This window comes from Phocoena sinus, chromosome 12, assembly GCF_008692025.1.
Source record: "Phocoena sinus isolate mPhoSin1 chromosome 12, mPhoSin1.pri, whole genome shotgun sequence".
Taxonomy (NCBI): Eukaryota; Metazoa; Chordata; class Mammalia; order Artiodactyla; family Phocoenidae; genus Phocoena; species Phocoena sinus.
The window spans coordinates 81,772,690-81,791,622 of NC_045774.1; the positions used below are offsets into that span (position 1 = coordinate 81,772,690).

Below are 18,933 nucleotides of genomic sequence, written 5' to 3' on the forward strand. Positions count from 1 at the left end.
TTACCATATGACCCAGCAATCCCACTACTGGGCATATACCCAGAGAAAACTGTAACTCAAAAAGACACATGCAACCCATTGTTCACTGCAGCACTCTTTACAATAACCAGGTCATGGAAGCAACCTAAATGCCCATTGACAACCAAATGGATAAAGAAGATGTGCTACATATACAATGGAATATTACACAGCCATAAAAAAGAACAAAATTGGGTCATTTGTAGAGATGTGGATGGATTTAGAGACTGTCATACAGAGTGAAGTAAGTCAGAAAGAGAAAAACAAATGTCATATGTTAACACATATATGTGGAACATAGAAAAATGGTACAGATGAACCGGTTTGCAGGACAGAAATTGAGACACAGATGTAGAAAACAAATGTATGGACACCAAGCGGGGGAAGTGGTGGGGGGTGGTGGTAGTGGTGTGATGAATTGGGAGATGGGGACTGACCTGTGTAAACTGATGTGTATAAAATGGATGGCTAAAAAGAACCTGCTGTATAAAAAAGTAAATAAAATTAAATTTTAAAAAAACCCCCAAAACATCACTCTATCAGGCGAGTTTTACCCAAATCCTCAAACTGACAGGTAAAAAAAAAGACAAAAAAGAAAACAACTAATTCAAAGGGATGAGTAGAAATGTTAGAAATGACAAGACTTCAAACAGCAAGTTATTAAAGAAAGCACATTGTCAAGGAGAGGTGGAAGATTATTTACATGACGCACAAGCTAATTAATTAAATGCTATATAGTAACTTACAGTTTTACCTCATTAATACAAGACCTAATTTCCCTTTCTATTTATTTTTATCCCATTCGTTTCCCTTTTTTCTGTTTTTGTTAGAAGAACTTTTCAAACCTTTTTATGAACAAAACAAAACAAAACAAAACATATCAGAACCAGTGATTTCTAAGAATACAAAGTTCCCTAAGTTCTACTTCAATTGAATTTCCAACCAAATCACAAAAGGCAAGCATTTTCTTTGTTTTATACTATGATTAAGGGCCACAGTATTTTTTGTTTGTTAACGAAATTAATTTAAAAATTGTCTTCTTAAAAAATGATATATGTGCTTCAGGTCAAGATAAAACACACCTTCTCTTCTGTAAAATAATAAAATATTTATTCCAAAAAATAAATAGTATTTTTACTATCTCTTATCTCTATGGAAGAGAAAAAGCCTATGCTGAACACATTACTAGGATGTCCTGAAAGGAATGATAACAAACTAATGGTATTTTACCACCCCCAGACTCTCACTGGAAGAATAAATTAAAGATATGCTCTGACAAGAAGAAAAATGAAGGTGGAAAGAAAAGTGAGATGTAAAATGTAACGGTGAACATGAAATCAGTTAAACATGTTAAACACATTGGTAAATTTACGTAAGTATTATCTACTTATACGAATGTGTAAAGACAACCTGAACCTATTCTAGATAACAATAACATAGACAGTGGAAAAAACAGTAAATTTAGAGGAATGTTAAAGCTTGCTAAAGTCTTCTTTCACAGGGATAACAATTTAATTTTAGAGTTTTGCTAACAAATTATAAAACTAAGTATTGCACTGAAGAGCTCAGCTTTACATTAAAGAATACCAAAGAAAGGGCTTCCCTGGTGGCGCAGTAGTTGAGAATCTGCCTGCTAATGCAGGGGACACGGGTTCAAGCCCTGGTCTGGGAGGATCCCACACGCCGCGGAGCAACTAGGCCCGTGAGCCACAACTACTGAGCCTGCGCGTCTGGAGCCTGTGCTCCACTACAAGAGAGGGCGCGATAGTGAGAGGCCTGCGCACCGCGATGAAGAGTGGCCCCCGCTTGCCACAACTAGAGAAAGCCCTCACACAGAAACGAAGACCCAGCACAGCAAAAATAAATAAATTAATTAATAAACTCCTACCCCCAACATCTAAAAAAAAAAGAATACCAAAGGAATGTATAATGCCCTACACTCTAAAATAAGTGAAAAAGCACATAAAACCACCTGATCAATCTAATAGAGGGCATGAAGAGAAAAAGCAAAGCAAAGGAATGAATGGTAACCAGAAAACTCAAGTTAAGCTAAAACAAAGGAATATGTTTACAGTAGGAGTTTAAAAATACAAAGAAGACAAAAGGAAACATAAAGAATGTGTGCTGTTTATGGTCCAGATATAAGTATACTCAACACTTTGATGTACATCCTTTCAGTTTCCTTTACACATATTATGTAAACATTTTTTTCAAAAACATACCATACAGTATACATACAACGAGCAATGCCTCTCTCTTAACTATCACAAACATTTTATGTCATAAATACAAGAATATAGAACATAATTTTTACACAGCATTCCTTTAACCAGTGCCTCTTTTCCTGGAAATTGATCTGGCTTGCAATTTGTGTATAATACACACTATTATAATAAGAAATATTTACCCATATCGAGCATAAAGTGTTTATCCTGCCAAGACATTCTTTGAGATGCAGTTATATTTTATAAACTAAACATCCTGGATTCCCCGGGTCGTGTAGCACTGCAGTGTGCATTTAGTGAAAGAAATCCACATACAGGTGGACCTACAATTCAAACCCATGTTGTTCCAGGGTCAGCTCTACCTGGGTGGGAAACGGCCAACTCTTTATTCCATCCCCTAAACATACGTTGAGTCATTCTGGATGCTTTTTCCAGTCAAACGTGTCCCTGTATAAATAAGCAATTTTTTTTTCATGGGATGCTCATGGGATACAAAATAACAACTTTCATGGAAGAACCAGCACTTCATAATGTATGAAGGGTCAGGTCTGAGACTTGGTAAGGTCCTTGAAGACGATGAGGCCCTGTCGTCATAACCTTGACCTCATGTTGGAATCACCAAACAGATGCTAAAAACAACAATGATGACTCCTGGGCCTCAGGCCAGAACCATCAGATCAGGAGCTCTGGGCTTGGGGCCTGAACATGAGCATCTTGTTTATGAAGCTCCTCAAATGATTATAATCCTACAGTTCTCGATTCAGCCACAGGCACTAAAATAAATCAGGGCCTGACTGCTCACTGACCAAATCAGTCTCCCTTTTGGTGCTGCCTCAACACTTCTTTTTAAATTGAAGTATAGATGATTTACAATGTTGTGTTAATTTCTGCTATACAGCCAAGAAACTCAGTTATACATGTGTATATATATCCTTTTTTCTATTATTTTCCACTATGGTTTATCCCAGGAGGCTGGATATAGTTCCCTGTGCTCTATAGTAGGACCTTGTTGTTTATCCACCCCATATATAATAGTTGGCGTCTGCTAATCCCAACCTCCCAATCCTTCCCTCCCCCAGCTCCCCTCCCCTTTGGCAACCACAAGTCTGTTCTCTATGTCTGTGAGTCTGTTTCTGTTTTGTAAGTTCATTTGTGTCATATTTTAGATTCCTCATATAAGTGATGTTAGATGGTATTTGTCTTTCTCCGTCTGACTTACTTCACTTACTATGATCACCTCTAAGCCCTCCAGGAGATTCTAAAGTGCATCCAAGGTTGAGGATCACTGATAGGCTCTATCCCTCTCATTCTGTTGCCCAAGGTAATCCAGTCCTTAAAACTGGGATCAAAGCTGTTCTCTTGATCGGTGGCCTCTGGGCTCTTTCCTTCCACAGGTCTGGAAGCTTCCTGCTGCCAGAAGTGGGTGTCTCCCCATCTCTCATTGCTCAGGCCTATCTCTCTGACTCAAATGCCACATCTATTCTTCCTGCCAAATTCTTCCCCAGCTCCAACACGAAGCCTCAGCATCCCAGCTTTCTCCCTAGTTCCTGTAACATGTGTTATCTATATATGTCACAGAAATAGAAACACTTATTGAGTGCTCGCTGTGTATCAGGGACACAGAGCCGTACCCATCACCTCATTTAATCTTTACGAGGACTCCAGAGAATTTGTATAGTTATTCACTCCAAGTTCCTAAAAGGATGAACTTGAGGCTTACCAAGGTTAAGAAACATGCCCAAGGGGTCTAGTCTCTGGCAGTGCCTCAAACTATCTGTGTCTTCCTGATCTCGGACAGCAATCCTCTTCATAACGTAACTACCCAGTAAGATTCTTGATGATCTTATACTTTCCACAGATGAAAACCAATGGAGACAAACCCCAAACAGGAGTATTTACCATGTTCATTAGTATGAACACAAACAGGCGGAGGCCTTGGTCTCTTCCCTCCTGCGAATACTATTAATATGAACGGAATTGTGTTCTGCCAGAATTCGTATGTTGAAGTCCTCACCCCCAGTACCTCAGAGTGCAACCATACTTGGAGATAGGATCTTTAAAGAGATAATCAGTTTAAAAGGATTTCATTAGGATGGCCCCTAATCCAACATGCCTGCTGTCCTCAGTAAGAAGAGGAAACGTGGAAACACACAGAGAAAAGACAACGTGAAGACTCAGGAAGAAGACAGCCAAGCACAAGCCAAGGAGAGAGGCCTAGACAGGTCCTTCCATGGCCCTCAGAAGGAACCAACCCTGCCGACACTTAGATGCTGCAGTCCCAGCCTCCAGAACTGGGAGAAAGCAAATTTCTGTTGTTTAGACCACCCAGTCTGTGGCACCTTGTTACAGCATCCCTAGGAAACTGATACAATCTTACTGTGTACACATCAGCCACAGAAGAGTTTATCGGAATTAAAATTAGATCTGTCTCTTGGTATGGAACAGGTGCTTTTAAAAAGATCCAAATGCAGAAGTTCAGCTTAGGAGGTAGAACGAGACACTCAAAGAAGAGGGCCATAGGCAGTTAACTATTCAATGCAGAACAGCAGTAATTACTGAGTCAGATGCCCCGTAATATAGGAAGAAGAATGATACACAAGGTAACATCTGGATTTCCCATCCGGCAGTCAGGATCAGGGAGTCAGCATCCAGGGATCCAGCTCTTAATTCCTGGACGGGATCAGTGAGGGCCAAGTGTTAGTTCCAGAGGGACTCCGGCAACAGAATTGGACTCAGCCACAAGCATCCAGGGACGTGGATCTAGGAACCAAAACTAGGCACAACCAGGGGCCTGGTCTCTGGAATACACCAGAAACCAGATTGCTAGGGCTGGGCCTCAACTGAGGACAGGACAGCAGCAGGACTGATGAAGTGTTCGTTCTCAGAGGTCTGGTGGAATGGTATGGGGCCAGGATGCATTCCAAGCTCTCCCAGCTGCAAACAGAAAATGGCGGCAGGGGCAGGGAATCCAGTGACTCAACACCCCCCATGCTCCCTTCTCTGTTCAGCAGTGTGTGAAAGGGGAGATTCTTTGTTTGTTGCCGAAGTCTCCCTCAGGCCTAACATTCGGTTATGCTGTGAAATTGAACCCAAAGTAAGGACAACATTTTCATTCACTGCAAAAACTGGGTCACAAACACGGAAGTATGATTCTGCATTTTAAAAGGATGTTGAAGCACAAACTTATGAGAGAAAGTAGGTGGCACTGAAATCTTCAATATCAAATCTTTTTCTAAACGCACTTTGAAGCGCAAATGTTTCCCCTCAAAATGTCCTTCAATTGTACATCCATTCAAACACTCCACTTTTAAAATTGTAAGCATACATGTCAAATTTGTATGATTAGTTTTGAAAATGAGATGTAACCCAGATTTAACTGAGTGTCTCCTGATTTCAGAATAGAAACCTCTTTCAGATGTAACTAAATGACTAATATTTCTAGCCATGGATTAATTTGGGAGAAATATTATTGGATATAATCAGGTTAGATTTACAGACTTAATTTCTTTTCTTTTTATAGAACTTCTTTTTAGTCAGACCTCCTGTTTTAGAGTCAAGGAGACTTTCCAGTCACTTATATATTAGGCAGAAATTGTAACTCTGAAAAACCCAGCTCTTCACCATGATGTTTCCCCAAATTTTCTTATCTCATATTCTTAGAACATTAGGAATTAGCACGCTAGCTCAGAGCCCCCAACACAGTTATTTGCGTCCCCTCAGTATCTTTCTAAGATGTAAATTACACAGATGATTAAAACAGCTAACGTCCATTTCGTACCCACTGTAAGAAGAAATTAGTTCTCAGACTCCCTGGAAGGCATCTAAAACGAAGCATCTAACACTCTAAATCCTGGCTCTTTCGGTCGTTGAAAGGGAGAATTAAATTTCTCTCTCCCCCAGCAACAGTAGGAATCAGTGAAAGATTAATGTATAAAAGGTCAAAGAGAAGGCAAGGTTGTCAGAATTCCACGTAGATCCACCGCTGTTCTGAGGTTCTGGTGGGTAAAATTACATGAGGTCCCAGAGGACACCAAAACTAGTTACTCACAACTTAATAAAGGGGATGTTAGACAGCAATGTTCTGTTTTCCTATGTTAATGGATATCAACTTCACACATGCACCTGATGAAAATTAGAATAAATAAGGGCTTGCGATGTAGCTACAATAACTCATTTCCCCTCATGGTCTTTCTGCCCACACTGTCAATTCCACTTCCCAAGCTTATTTTCAAGCGTTTACTTTCTTAGTTGTTCTAATGAAAAGCACTCTAATTTTTAAATAATTTTCCTCTATCCATTGACCACTTTATTTGGGATGTTATCCATTGATTTCCAATTTTATGATATTATCTACGGTAAAAACCAATGAAAGAAGAGACTTTAGCTCACTGTTATGTTGATATCGTTTTGCTTTCAAAAGCCAATAGTTTTATTTCTCCTTATATATTTCTATTTTTAAGTGGCCTTAATCCTCTATTTCTTGGCCTAAAATTTGAAAAGGATCTTGAACATTTTAGATGAGAATATTCATACACTTATCTCTCACTCTCTGTTCTCCAGATTCTCTCATCTCTGTCAGTTTTACCTTTATTTTAACATGGACAAAATATTTATCTTCAATTGTGTAAAAACGAACAAACAAACAAAAATATATAAACTATACACACACACACACACACACACATATATATATTCAATGTGGAAGGGGGTTTATTCTAAAAATTGAAAACCAGTAAGTGGCATTTATAATATTATTACATGTAAATGCTCTAGGACCAAGTAAAAACCAATAATTGACATTTCTACAGATGAACTGTCAGGCTTCCTGTTCACTCAGAGGAAACATTTTCTAGGTTAATAGTCAAATGGACTGTATCAACTAATAAAATGATGTCCTATTCTTGTTTGCTTCATGTTTGGACCATGATTTTTCTTAACAGTTTTTCTCCCTCAGCTTTTGACTGTTCCTCTTTATTGCTGAAAAAGAAACAGCCTCTCTTTACCGGGTCAATAACATCATGTAAGTCATTAGTCATTGGATATTTCTTGGAATCTGGGATATTCTCCTCAATATTCTCTTTGGAGCTTCCTAGAAATGATCTCCAGTTTTAATTTTGACAGATTGCTTTCTGCACACGGTGTCATTCGGGGATTTCTTTGCATTGGATTCCTGGGTCAGCTCCACTCTTTCTTCTTTCTCATTTGTCCCACTTTCATGATTATTCTTCTCAGTTTTCTTGAGTGCATACATCTTTAAATCATTTTCTCATAAGCAGATTGCAAAGTAGGTTTTCTGAGAACTGAGAGTTGACTGATGATTTAGATGTGAATAAAACAGCAGTCTCAGAACGGTTTCCCTCCAAACTTTGAAGGCATTGGTCAGTTGTAGTCTAGAATCCATTACTGATGAGAAGTGTAAAGACAGGTTAACGCTTATTGCTTTGTACACAACCTGGTTTATTTTTTAACCTCCAAAAGTTTATAGATTTTTCCCTGTTTCCTTGGTATGTTTACTGTTGTTGAATTTCCTCTTATGTTTCATAGCTGGTGTCTGGATTCATCCTTTGGGCATCCCCAGGGTTGTATGGGCTTCCCTATGGGTTATCTTCATGGTTGCCTCTTTCTGGACCCAAAGGAGTTTACAGATTTTATATCAGTTATTATTTGAAGGTCTCAGATCACAATACTTTAATTCCTGCTTAAGATTAATCCATACCTGCAGGCAAGTGTCTTATCTTTAGTCCAGATGCACGGTCTTGCATTTTGTCCAAATATCTCTGCCCAGTGCAAAGGGTCTGGGTACCCAGAGCTTTCTCTTTGAGTTTTGGTCATGACATTATTATTTAATTATTTAAGTTATTTATTTATTATTTTATTTTAAATGTCAAAAATATCTTGCACAGAACATATCTGTGCTTGGGTGGGGACGTTGCTCTCCACCCCAGCTCTCTCGCCTCCTTGGCAAGCTCCTCTGTCCCAAAGCAGGCTACTTCCTCTTTCCATCAACTATTCATATTTCACTTCCTTCCCTCTACACTGGGGTCTCATGGGGTAAGAAAAATAAATGCTTACGTTTCAGCAGCCATTTAAAGAAGAAGCCCTTTTAGGCTGTAATTGTTTAAAGGTTACAATTGTTTTACTGCCTGTAGCCAAATTCTTACCACAGAACCTGATTTTATCTTGGGGTCTCCTGTCTGTAAAGTCCCCAATAAGAGTCCTCTGGATAGCCCATAAAAATGTCACGGGGGCAGGAACCATGGCTGTCTCTATATGTATCTATGTTTATGTCTGTATTTATTTATTTAATCACTATACCTCTAGCACCCTGTGCCTGGAACGTCACAAATCTTTATACATAACTTGTTTAACATCACATAAATCATGTAATATTTATGGGATGTCACATAGAAATTAAAACCTGACTACATGAATGATGGCCACCTTCTTTAATTGCAAACCCCCTTGAAGTTACAAGAAAAAGCACTAGGAGCATTAAAAGAATATAAAATGCATTTTCTGCTCTCAAGAAACAGAAGTAAATCAACAACTCCTGGGTAGAATTAAAAGTACTATGTGAGGGCTTCCCTGGTGGCACAGTGGTTAAGAATCTGCCTGCCAATGAAGGGGACACGGTTCGAGCCCTGGTCCGGGAAGATCCCACATGCTGCGGAGCAACTAAGCCCACGCACCACAGCTACTGAGCCTGCGCTCTAGAACCCGTGAGCCACGACTACTGAGCCCACGTGCCACAACTACTGAAGCCCATGCGCCTAGAGCCCGTGTTCTGCAACAAGAGAAGCCACCGCAGTAAGAAGCCCGCACACTGAAAGGAAGAGTAGCCACTGCTCGCTGCAACTAGAGAAAGCCCATGTGCAGCAATGAAGACCCAATGCAGCCAAAAATAAATAAATAAATTTATAAGAAAAAAAAAGTGCTATGTGAGCAGTAGGCATTATACTGCTGGAGCCCAAAGAGGAAACTCCCAGTAGTTTTAGTTTAATGACTAAAGAATAATATAAAGTGTTGCATGAATTAGTTACATTTAAATAATTTAGTACCTGATTGTTGCGAGGGTTCTCAGCTTTTGTTCCTGATTCCACAATGTTTAACTTGTCAGGTACCCAAACTTAACAGTGAATAGCTCACACTGCCCACAACCTATGCCCTGGTCCCCTGAAACTGTCTTTGTCTTTGGAGGAAAATTCAACCCTGTAATTAAGGGTTGTCAGTCTCACTTTTCAAGCACTCATTGTTTGCTAGCCTTGCAGGTATCATTTCTTACCAGTCATCCAGGTACCAAATGCCCCTACAAGGACTGCTAAATGATGCTTAGCAGTAACAGTTACAAACAAACCATTTAGCCCTTGTTATAAAGGTTGACCTCAGGAGCCATTCACAGAGTGTTCTAAAAGTTCAAAGGCAACATTAATTCGGGTTGTATTTTCCCCATCCACTCCAAGTCAGCAAGAAGGAGAGGATTAAAAGGAAAGGAAATCCTGTTATCTAATGCCAGGCTCTTCTTCCAAGGACTTATACTTCAAGTTCCTTGTAAGTATAAGTGGATTAATCCCCTGATGCAGGCAGCAATGCTCTGCTTCTTTTCAGCACTGGTGCTGCTTCCTTCTCTCATCCACATCGGCACTGCCTGCATCTCTTTCTTTCTCCTTAAGCCTCTTGACTCATTTCCTTAGGGGCACAGATCTTCACTAGACTTTGTCCCAATGGATCTTATTACACGTTTCATGTAAATCCAATTGCTATCTTATTACAAGTAAGATTTAGTACACTGTTATTCTTCTGTATAGAGAGATTTATATTAGGTATTATATAGAGAGAGATTTATATTATATTTATATTAGACAGCTATCTAAGAAATGAGAAATGCCCAATTTTTCCCAGTCGGCAAAGAAAGAGCAGTATGAACATTGAACAAACAGCATTCACTTTGAAACATGTGGTAGCTGACCTCAAGTTTTAGACAAGCCCACTAGATAGAGCTCACTGTTAATCCGTGTGTGTGTCTGTGTGTGTGTGTGTAATTACACTACACGTGAAGCATCATATTGACTAGCAATGCTGTGTTGTCTTTCAGTGCCATTTGCCCAGGGAACCTTTTTTTTCCTTTTTAATTGAATGTCTGGACACAAAGCAAAAGTGTATCAATATATCTGAAAGGAATGTTCCTTTGAGGCATTTATTAAATTGTACTTCATTGTGTAATTATTCTTTTTTTTTAAATTTATTTATTCATTTATTTTTGGCTGTGTTGGGTCTTCGTTGCTGCGCATGGGCTTTCTCTAGTTGCGGCGAGCGGGGGCTACTCTTCCTTGCGGTGCGCGGGCTTCTCATTGCAGTGGCTTCTCTTGTTGCGGAGCACGGGCTCTAGGTGTGTGGGCTTCAGTAGTTGTAGCACGCGGGCTCAGCTGTTGTGGCTCACGGGCTCTAGAGCGCAGGTTCAGTAGTTGTGGTGCACAGGCTTAGTTGCTCCGCGGTATGTGGGATCCTCCCGGACCAGGGCTCGAACCGTGTCCCCTGCATTGGCAGGCGGATTCTTAACCACTGCGCCACCAGGGAAGAAGCCCTGTAATTATTCTTTATTATTTCTCTCAACAGAATGTAAGCTCCATAAGGGCATGAAGTGTATTTCTTTATTTTTAACATCAGTATATCTACTGAAAGTGTTAAATCCACATTTGCTAATAAACATACAAACCAACTCAGCATAATGATAAGGATAAAAATATAAATGGTGAGAATAGTACACACATATTAAGTAAACGCCTTGTGCCAGTGCTATGGTCTAAATGTTTGCGTCCCCTCAAAATTCATGTGTTTAAATCTTAAGCCCCCCTAAAATGATCGCATTAAGAGGTGGGGCCTTTGAGAGGTGCTTAGGTCACAAGGGTGAAGCCCTCATGAATGGGATTAGTGCTCTTATAAAAGAGACCCCCTAGAGCTCCGCAGCCCCTTCCCCCATGTGAGGGCACAGCAAGAAGGTGCTGACTTCTCATGAGTCAGGAAGAGGGCCTTCACCACAACAAGACCATGCTGGAGCCTGGACCTTAGACTTCCCAGCCTCTGGGACTGTGAGAAATTAAAGTTCTGTTGTGTATAAGCTACCTAGTCTGTGGGCTTTTGTTATAGCAGCCCAAACAGATTAAGAGAGCCAGGCACGTGTTAAATATTTACTTTATACATGTAACTGATAAAGCGAATAAGCAAATGCACGGAATATAGGTGAAATGCAGCTTTTATCTCCCACTGCTGTTGATATTTACTCCATGGGGATAACTTTCCCTGACCCTGAAGGTCACAGCACGGCATCCGTTCTCTCCTGGGAAGACATCTCATCCCTGATCACTCTTCCTATAAGAAGAGTGATCAGGGAAATTCACCGGAGCCTGTAAGATATAAAACGGATTCTTTTACCTCTTCCTTGTATATTTACATGTGGGTGATGATCTCAGCTTCACCGCAGTATTAGATCTATGGCAGACATGCCACAGGCACTGCAGGACAGGAAAAATGCTAACTTAGCATCCTGTTATAGATGCATGAGCTCATTCAAACCACTCAGTAACCTGACAAAGTAGCAACTCTTATCTCCAATGTGCCAGTAAGAAAATGGAGACTTACTGAGGTTAAAAAACTTGTGCAGGGTCACAGGGTGCTGGAGATGATCATGGCTGGTCCCCAAGGGAGCCCTTAGCTGTCAATGGTGGGGCTTGGCAATAAAGTCATTAGTAAATATTACAGATGGTAGAATTTCTAACGAAGGCTGAAATAGGAAAACGTCTATGCTACATTCATAGACATTCAGAATGAGATCATTTATAAATGAAGAGAAAACAGGGCAGTCTGTATCAGATGATGTCTCCTATGTTTCCGGAGGGGAGGACTGAACCCCAGCTTCAGAGGTGTATAAACCCCAGGTGGTCACCCAAGTGCCCAGAATGAGAATTCCCAAGAAAGGGACACAGCCGCTAGAGGCAGTATACTCTTCACATCACCCCAGCCCCATCTCTCCACTCACCCACACCACTAGTCATGTTTCTTTCATAATCTGTTGTTACCGTGAATAATTTTGAATTTCAATTCTAATTCCATGTGTCTTGTGATTTATTACACATATTCAAGAGGAGTTGGTGTAGACCCTTCCTTTAAGGAGTGGGAAAATACACATATATAACTATACCTATACCATCCCCATCGGGGGTTATCTGCACACCCATTAAGCATATCCACTTACATTTTTACTTCACACTTACCTTACGGCTTAAGGGGAAAAAATACGTGTTCACAAAACAATACTAAGGCATGAAAGGCAGCAAGAAGCTACTCACCATCTGACTTTTAAAAAACCTATAGACCATATGCAATTTATAAACATCAGTGATGAGAAGGCGAGCTGAAAAAAAACAAACTCATCCCAGACACACATGCGTTCAAAAGACAGCTATTTCCACTTGAGTTGCAGTAATGATAGCGACAGAGTGAGCTTTGTTTTTTTTTTTTTTTTTTTTTGCAGTACGCGGGCCTCTCACTGTTGTGGCCTCTCCCATTGCGGAGCACAGGCTCCGGATGCGCAGGCTCAGCGGCTATGGCTCACGGGCCCAGCCACTCCGCGGCATGTGGGATCTTCCCGGACCGGGGCACGAACCCCTGTCCCCTGCATCGGCAGGCGGACTCTCAACCACTGTGCCCCCAGGGAAGCTCACAGAGTGAGCTTTCTTAATTGTTCCCAAATATAGTATAAGATTGTTGGGGGATATATATGTGTGTACATATATATATATATATATATATACACACACACATATATATAGAAAGAAAGAGACAGAAAAAGAGAACAGAACGGTGGGAGAGATGGTGGATCCACATGCACGCAGTTTGCAGGCAGAGAAGATGAGGAAGTGATTCTCTTTATAAAACATAATATTAACTGTGTAATTTACTGATTCTAAAGCAAGCCAAAAACTGTAAAAATAGTCAGTCACCTCAATATATGAATTCGTTAAGAAAAACACCAAGAACTCCAGCACTACAACAAAGACGGAAACCACAACCACTGAATTTACTGCTGTGGCCAGTTTAAATCTAACGGAACAGCAGCAAAATGAGGAGAATCTTCAAAACAAACATGTGATTTTAACATTAAATTGAAGTATTTTCTAGACCAGTGCCACTTAAAGGCATTTTCTGGAATGATCGCTCTTGAGCACTAGTGGGAGTGTGGAATTGAATTTTTAATTTTATTTAATTTTAATTTATTTAAATATCTACATATAGCTATGGTATTGTACAGTGCAGGTTTAGACAGAACAAAAAAGTCAGCCCATCACGAAATGTTCCAAAATCTTTTGGACTGTAATAGGTAAAATGAAATCTGTACTGCAAAGTTACTACCAAAACACGATATATAACATCTGCATGATAAAAACTTTGTAACTTGTTTACAAATTGTAAGAAAGATTCATTTGAAGCTTGAAAAATGCTACCTCTGTGACTGGAGCATTACACCACTTTAGTGTAAAAGAAGGTACACGTCCTTTTGTCAGCCAAATAAACCCACCCCCGAATAATAACTTAAAAACACAAGACTGTGTACTGAATTTCCCAGAATGAGAGCAACCAAAATCATGAACTCCTGTAACCCCAATTTGGCACACGTGATTACGTTTTTAAAATCCCACTTCCGAATATATATATACATATATATATATAACGACCTTCCATCCGCTGCGAGGCTGGCCGGAGCATTCCAGGTCCCACTTTTCTCCCCCACTTTTATTGAGACATAATTGACACATAGGTCCGTGGAAGTTTAAGGTGTACCCCTAACGACTTGACATACATAGAATGCCAAATTGACTACCACAGTAAGTTTAACATCCATGCCCTCATCCACTTACAAAAAAATTTTTTCTTGTGACGAAAACTTTCAGGATTTACTTTCTCAGCAGTTTCTAATATACCGTAGAGCAGCGTTAGATACAGTCACAGTCACCCTGTTGGACACTACCAGCCGCGCTTCTAAATCCTGCTTGCGCGCACCTGCCAGCCCGGCACACGCGCCCCCGAGCACCCCGCTCGCGCTTCCGGCACACACGCCCCCAGCCCCGCACGCGCGCCTCGGATCCCGGCACACACGCCCCCAGCCCCGCACGCGCGCCTCGGATCCCGGCACACACGCCCCCAGCCCCGCACGCGCGCCTCGGATCCCGGCACACACGCCCCCAGCCCCGCACGCGCGCCTTGATCCAGGCACACGCGCCCCCAGCTCCGCGCGCTGACCTGGGATCCCCACACCCGCGCTTCCAGCCCCGCACGCGCCCGAGCCCGCGCGGCGCCGCTCACCCTTCTCGCTGACGCTCTCGCTCTCTAGCTCCACGTCCTCGCAGCTCGTGTACTCCGGCGTGGACACGCCCTCCTCCTCCGAGCTGCTCACCGACATCTGGCGCCGCTTGCCGCCCCTCTTGGCGCGATGCGGCTTGGGCGGAGACGGCCGCACGGACTCGGACTGGTCGGAGCTGAGCGAGTCGTTGCGCAGCATGGTCTCCACCTTCTCGCGCTTGGCCTTGCGCACGAGGACGGCCGCGCCGGGGTCCAGGCGGCTCTGCTTCCGGAGCGGCTCCGGGGCCCTGGGCTCCGGGGCGTCGGCGGGGCCCGGGCCGGGCCGGGGCGCCGGCGGGCTGGGCTCGGCGAGCGGCTGGGCGCCCGGCGCCCGGGCCTCCGCGGTCCTCTCGGCCGAGTAGGCGCGCGGCGAGGCGGGAGGCGAGCCCCGGGCGGCGTTGGGCGCGCGGGGGCCGGGCCTGACCTCGGGCCCAGCTGCGGCCTCGGTGCGCGGCAGGGCCACGTCGCTGTGGCGCCGCTCGTGCCTGGCGCGGGACATCCGCGCGTGCATGCGCATCTGCTGCTCCTCGGGCGGCGGCTTGACCGGGTACCGCGCCAGGTTCGGGTCGCTGCGGTACCGGGTCTGGTACTCCTCCTCCTTCCTCTGCTTCTCGGCCTCCACCGCCGGGCCGTTCTCGCGTTTCTCTGGCACGTCGGGGTAGTCCTGGGACCGGCCTTTCTCGAGCCTTCGGCTTTCCCGCCTTTCCTTGCGCTCCCGTTCTTCCGTGGGCCCCTCCGCGGGCTGCGCAGAGGACCTGGGTGCGCGTTTCCGCTCGCCCTTCGGGGCGCCTTTGCCATTCTGCTCGGCGAGCCCTGGGGTCTTCTTCCTGTGATGCACAAAGGAACGTCCAGAAGGAGAGCAATGTGTAAAGCTCAAGGCGAAGACCAGACCCCAGAAGCATCCTTGGAAATAATTATTTATACTTAGATGTCTAATTAAAAAGCGAGGTGATAAAAGAACTACATCAAACCTGTATATCTGAGTAGCTTTCTAAATAAGGCTCCTTAGCCTCACAACATATTCCGGGCCTTCACAACTGGCTTTCAGACTTTAAATTCTCTATAAATTAACTAGATCATTTTAAAAATCAATAAATTAATTCCGTAAATGAACAAGATTTATGAACCTCTGCTTGTGAATCAAAGACTTTAAAATGTTCTCGATAAAAATAATATAGGTAATAATCGAGGAGTAAACGGTAATACATACATATGAGTTCAAAACGATATATATATACCTGATATATATTTGGGCAAAATGTATTAACAATCTCTCATTATAACTGAAACTTTTAAAGAAACGTGAATCCAAGTGTGTCCATTTCAGGAATCAACTCCAATAGCACTTCCTCAATAGTAGAACGAAAGTACTTTTTATGAGATTATGTGCACCCCACCACTTTTTACGGAGACGGTTAGGAAGAATAAATGGCTGAACCTTAGCCTCCATTTTACCTTCCCCAGGCAAATATAATAGAAATCTTGAAATTTTTGAAATAGTTTTTACTTTTTCTTCCCTCTCCCCATCCCTGGCCTTCTCCCTCCTTTCAGAAAACAGTCCAAAATGTATAGCACAGGGAAATGTATTCAATAACCTGTGATAAACTCTAATGGAAAAGAATATGAAAAAAGAAACCCGTTTTGTGTCCTACTTTTCTCTCCATCCTCTGGGAGGCAGTGGCAAAGATAAAGTAACGGAAGAGGGTTTGGCAGTCTGAATCTTTAAGCTATACTGTTTAAGATACCCCTTCCAGCCCTTCTGTACACTGGAGTCCATCTGGTTTGGGAAAGTTCCAGCATCGACCCCAGAAGTTACAAAAAGGGGATACCTCAGCTAAGCGTTCAGGCATTGTATGCTGTACTATGCAACTAAAGTGGGGGCAACCAAGGCTGTTTTTGGAATCCCGAGGTCCACAGCGAGGGCTTTCCAGAGAGAACATTGTTTGATTGGAAGTCCAAAAGCAGAATTCATGAACAAAATTTGAGAATAATATACGAGATGGGAAAAAGTAGGGCAGTTTCTGTTGTGGTTTTTCCAAAGTAGTAGTTGCTAAGCTGTGGGGTCAGTTTGAGGAGGGTCTGGTGACGATGGAAAGAAAGGGCAAAGGGTTTCCAGTGGCTCAAAATAGCAAAATAGAAGCATGGCCGATGCTGCTTGAGGCATTTAGATCACTCGGCCCTTTGAAGTGGAAGGGGTTTTCAGGGAGGGAGGAATTGCAAAGGTAGTATTGCCCGTTTTCCAGTGTAAGGGGTCTACTATGAATTCAATCCATCATTACCAAATAGAGTTTTCATAAGAGTGACGAATGCACTGCAAACTTTTAGTAGCTCATTAAGGCAGAGCTGTGCTTGCTGGAAGTTTCTATTGAGTCCGTTTACTTTTTTTTTTTTTTTCTGAAATGCTGATAAATGACACTTACCTTGCAGAGTTTGTGTGAGGATTAAAGGAGACACCATCTGTGAAAATGCTTTATGAAAGGATAGAGTATTATGCAAATGGGACTTCTCCAGTCTCTCTGATTCTTTGCTTCACTGAATAGGCCTTTTCTCACCTCTACCTTAATTGTTCCATTCCCACTGGTTCCTGATGAGTGTACAAAGTAGGATCACGAGTTCTTCAGTAGTTTAAACAGACGGCCATTCCTTCTGTCTTCCTTCTCTCTCTGAAGCAGGCCAACCCTGACTGGTACCCGGCTCTCCTTGCCTTTTCCTCCAGCCCCACGTCCTCATTGTTTTCTTAAGTATTTATATAATCAGAAAGGCTATTTGCCCTTATCAGTCTTTTTCAAATTTCATCAGAAAGCCTCTTCCTGGCCCTTACTCTTAAATTCTTTGTAGTTTTTCACCCTCTATCTGAAACAGGACTCATATTTTCTCTTTAGAGATTTTACAGCCCCCAATTCTTCCTCTTCTTTAAAAGAGATCATTTTTTCTGAGCCATCCTGAACTGCCCCTTCGATATCTTCATCTCCCCTTAACAGTTTCTCACCAGTCCTGCCATCACTGAAGTGGCTCTTGTAGTCTTCCTGTCATGGCCTTTCCTGTTCCGTCTGCCCACCACACGTTCCTGGGTGTCCTATAAACCTGAATTCAGAAGACACTCCTCTTTCCTGTGGCTCCCAAAGGACTCATGTTTGTATTTTCTAGCTCTGATCACATCACCTTTCTGGGCCAGTTCACTGCCCGGGGCTCTGTCTTCTCTCGGAGATGGTGTGGTCTCTTCCCCAGGATCTGTGAGAAAAGGGACCCTGTACGAAGCATCTTTATGCCCTCTGGTTCCTGGCGGTGTTCAGTGATGGTAAACACATGGCGGCTACTGGTTGCATTCACTGGAGGCCACCCAAGGGCCAGCTGCTGAGCACATGTGCTCATTCAACCCCTGCAAGGTGCCTGTGAGCCCTCGTGGCAGAGCCAGGCCTGGAATCCAGACCTGTTCAGCTTTGAAGTCTTTGATCTTACTGTGTGGGTTTTGTTTGAAAAAGATAGCAGAAGCCTTCCGTGGATCCTACCCTCCCACCCAGTGGAATAAATAAGGGTCACACAGACAAAAAGCAGCCACGCCTAGTGATAACCGTCTGGTCCCCCAAACTCACAGCCTCTTGGAGCAAAGGGCCACATCCTCCTTGTCAGCACTGTTGCCTAGTGCACGGCATCCTGTCTGGTCACAAATCCACTGTTTTTTTTTTTGTTTTTTGTTTTTGCGGTACGTGGGCCTCTCACTGTTGTGGCCTCTCCCGTTGTGGAGCACAGGCTCCAGACCCGCGGGCTCAGCAGCCATGACTCATGGGCCCAGCCGCTCCGCAGCATGCGGGCTCTTCCCGGACTGGGGCATGAACCCGCGTCCCCTGCATCGGCAGGTGGACTCTCAACCACTGCGCCACCAGGGAGACCCAAATCCACTGTTTTGAATGAATGACTCAATTGACAAATTGAAATAATCTGATCATGTTAGCCCAGGCTTACAATCCTCCGAGGCTTTCCATTATTTCTAAGATAAAGTCTATGAAATTTAACCTGGCTAAAAGGCCCAGTGTGACCTGGGCACTCAGACCCTACCAGTCACCTCTTCTCCACTCGCTCCCCTTCTCTGCTACTCACCCTCGAGCCCATAGCATCTTTTGGGTTGTCCCACTGGCCTTGTTCCTTCCGGCCAGGTGCCAGCGCCCTTACCTGGAGCACCCATCCCGCCCTTCACCTGGCTCATCCCTAGTCACCTTCAAAGCTCAGCGTAAAAGAAATGTCCTCTAGGAAGGCTTTGCTGACGCACCCACACACCCTCCAGTGGGTCAGTCCCCCA

General features: G+C 43.2%; 1 protein-coding gene across 1 annotated transcript in view; it reads right to left on the bottom strand.

Moving 5' to 3' along the window:
- RIMS1 (regulating synaptic membrane exocytosis 1) overlaps nucleotides 1-18,933 on the bottom strand; it is a 475,475-nt gene that overhangs the window by 200,393 nt on the left and 256,149 nt on the right. The window contains 1 exon segment of the mRNA XM_032650909.1: nucleotides 14,601-15,463. Coding sequence (XP_032506800.1) covers nucleotides 14,601-15,463 — 863 coding nt within the window.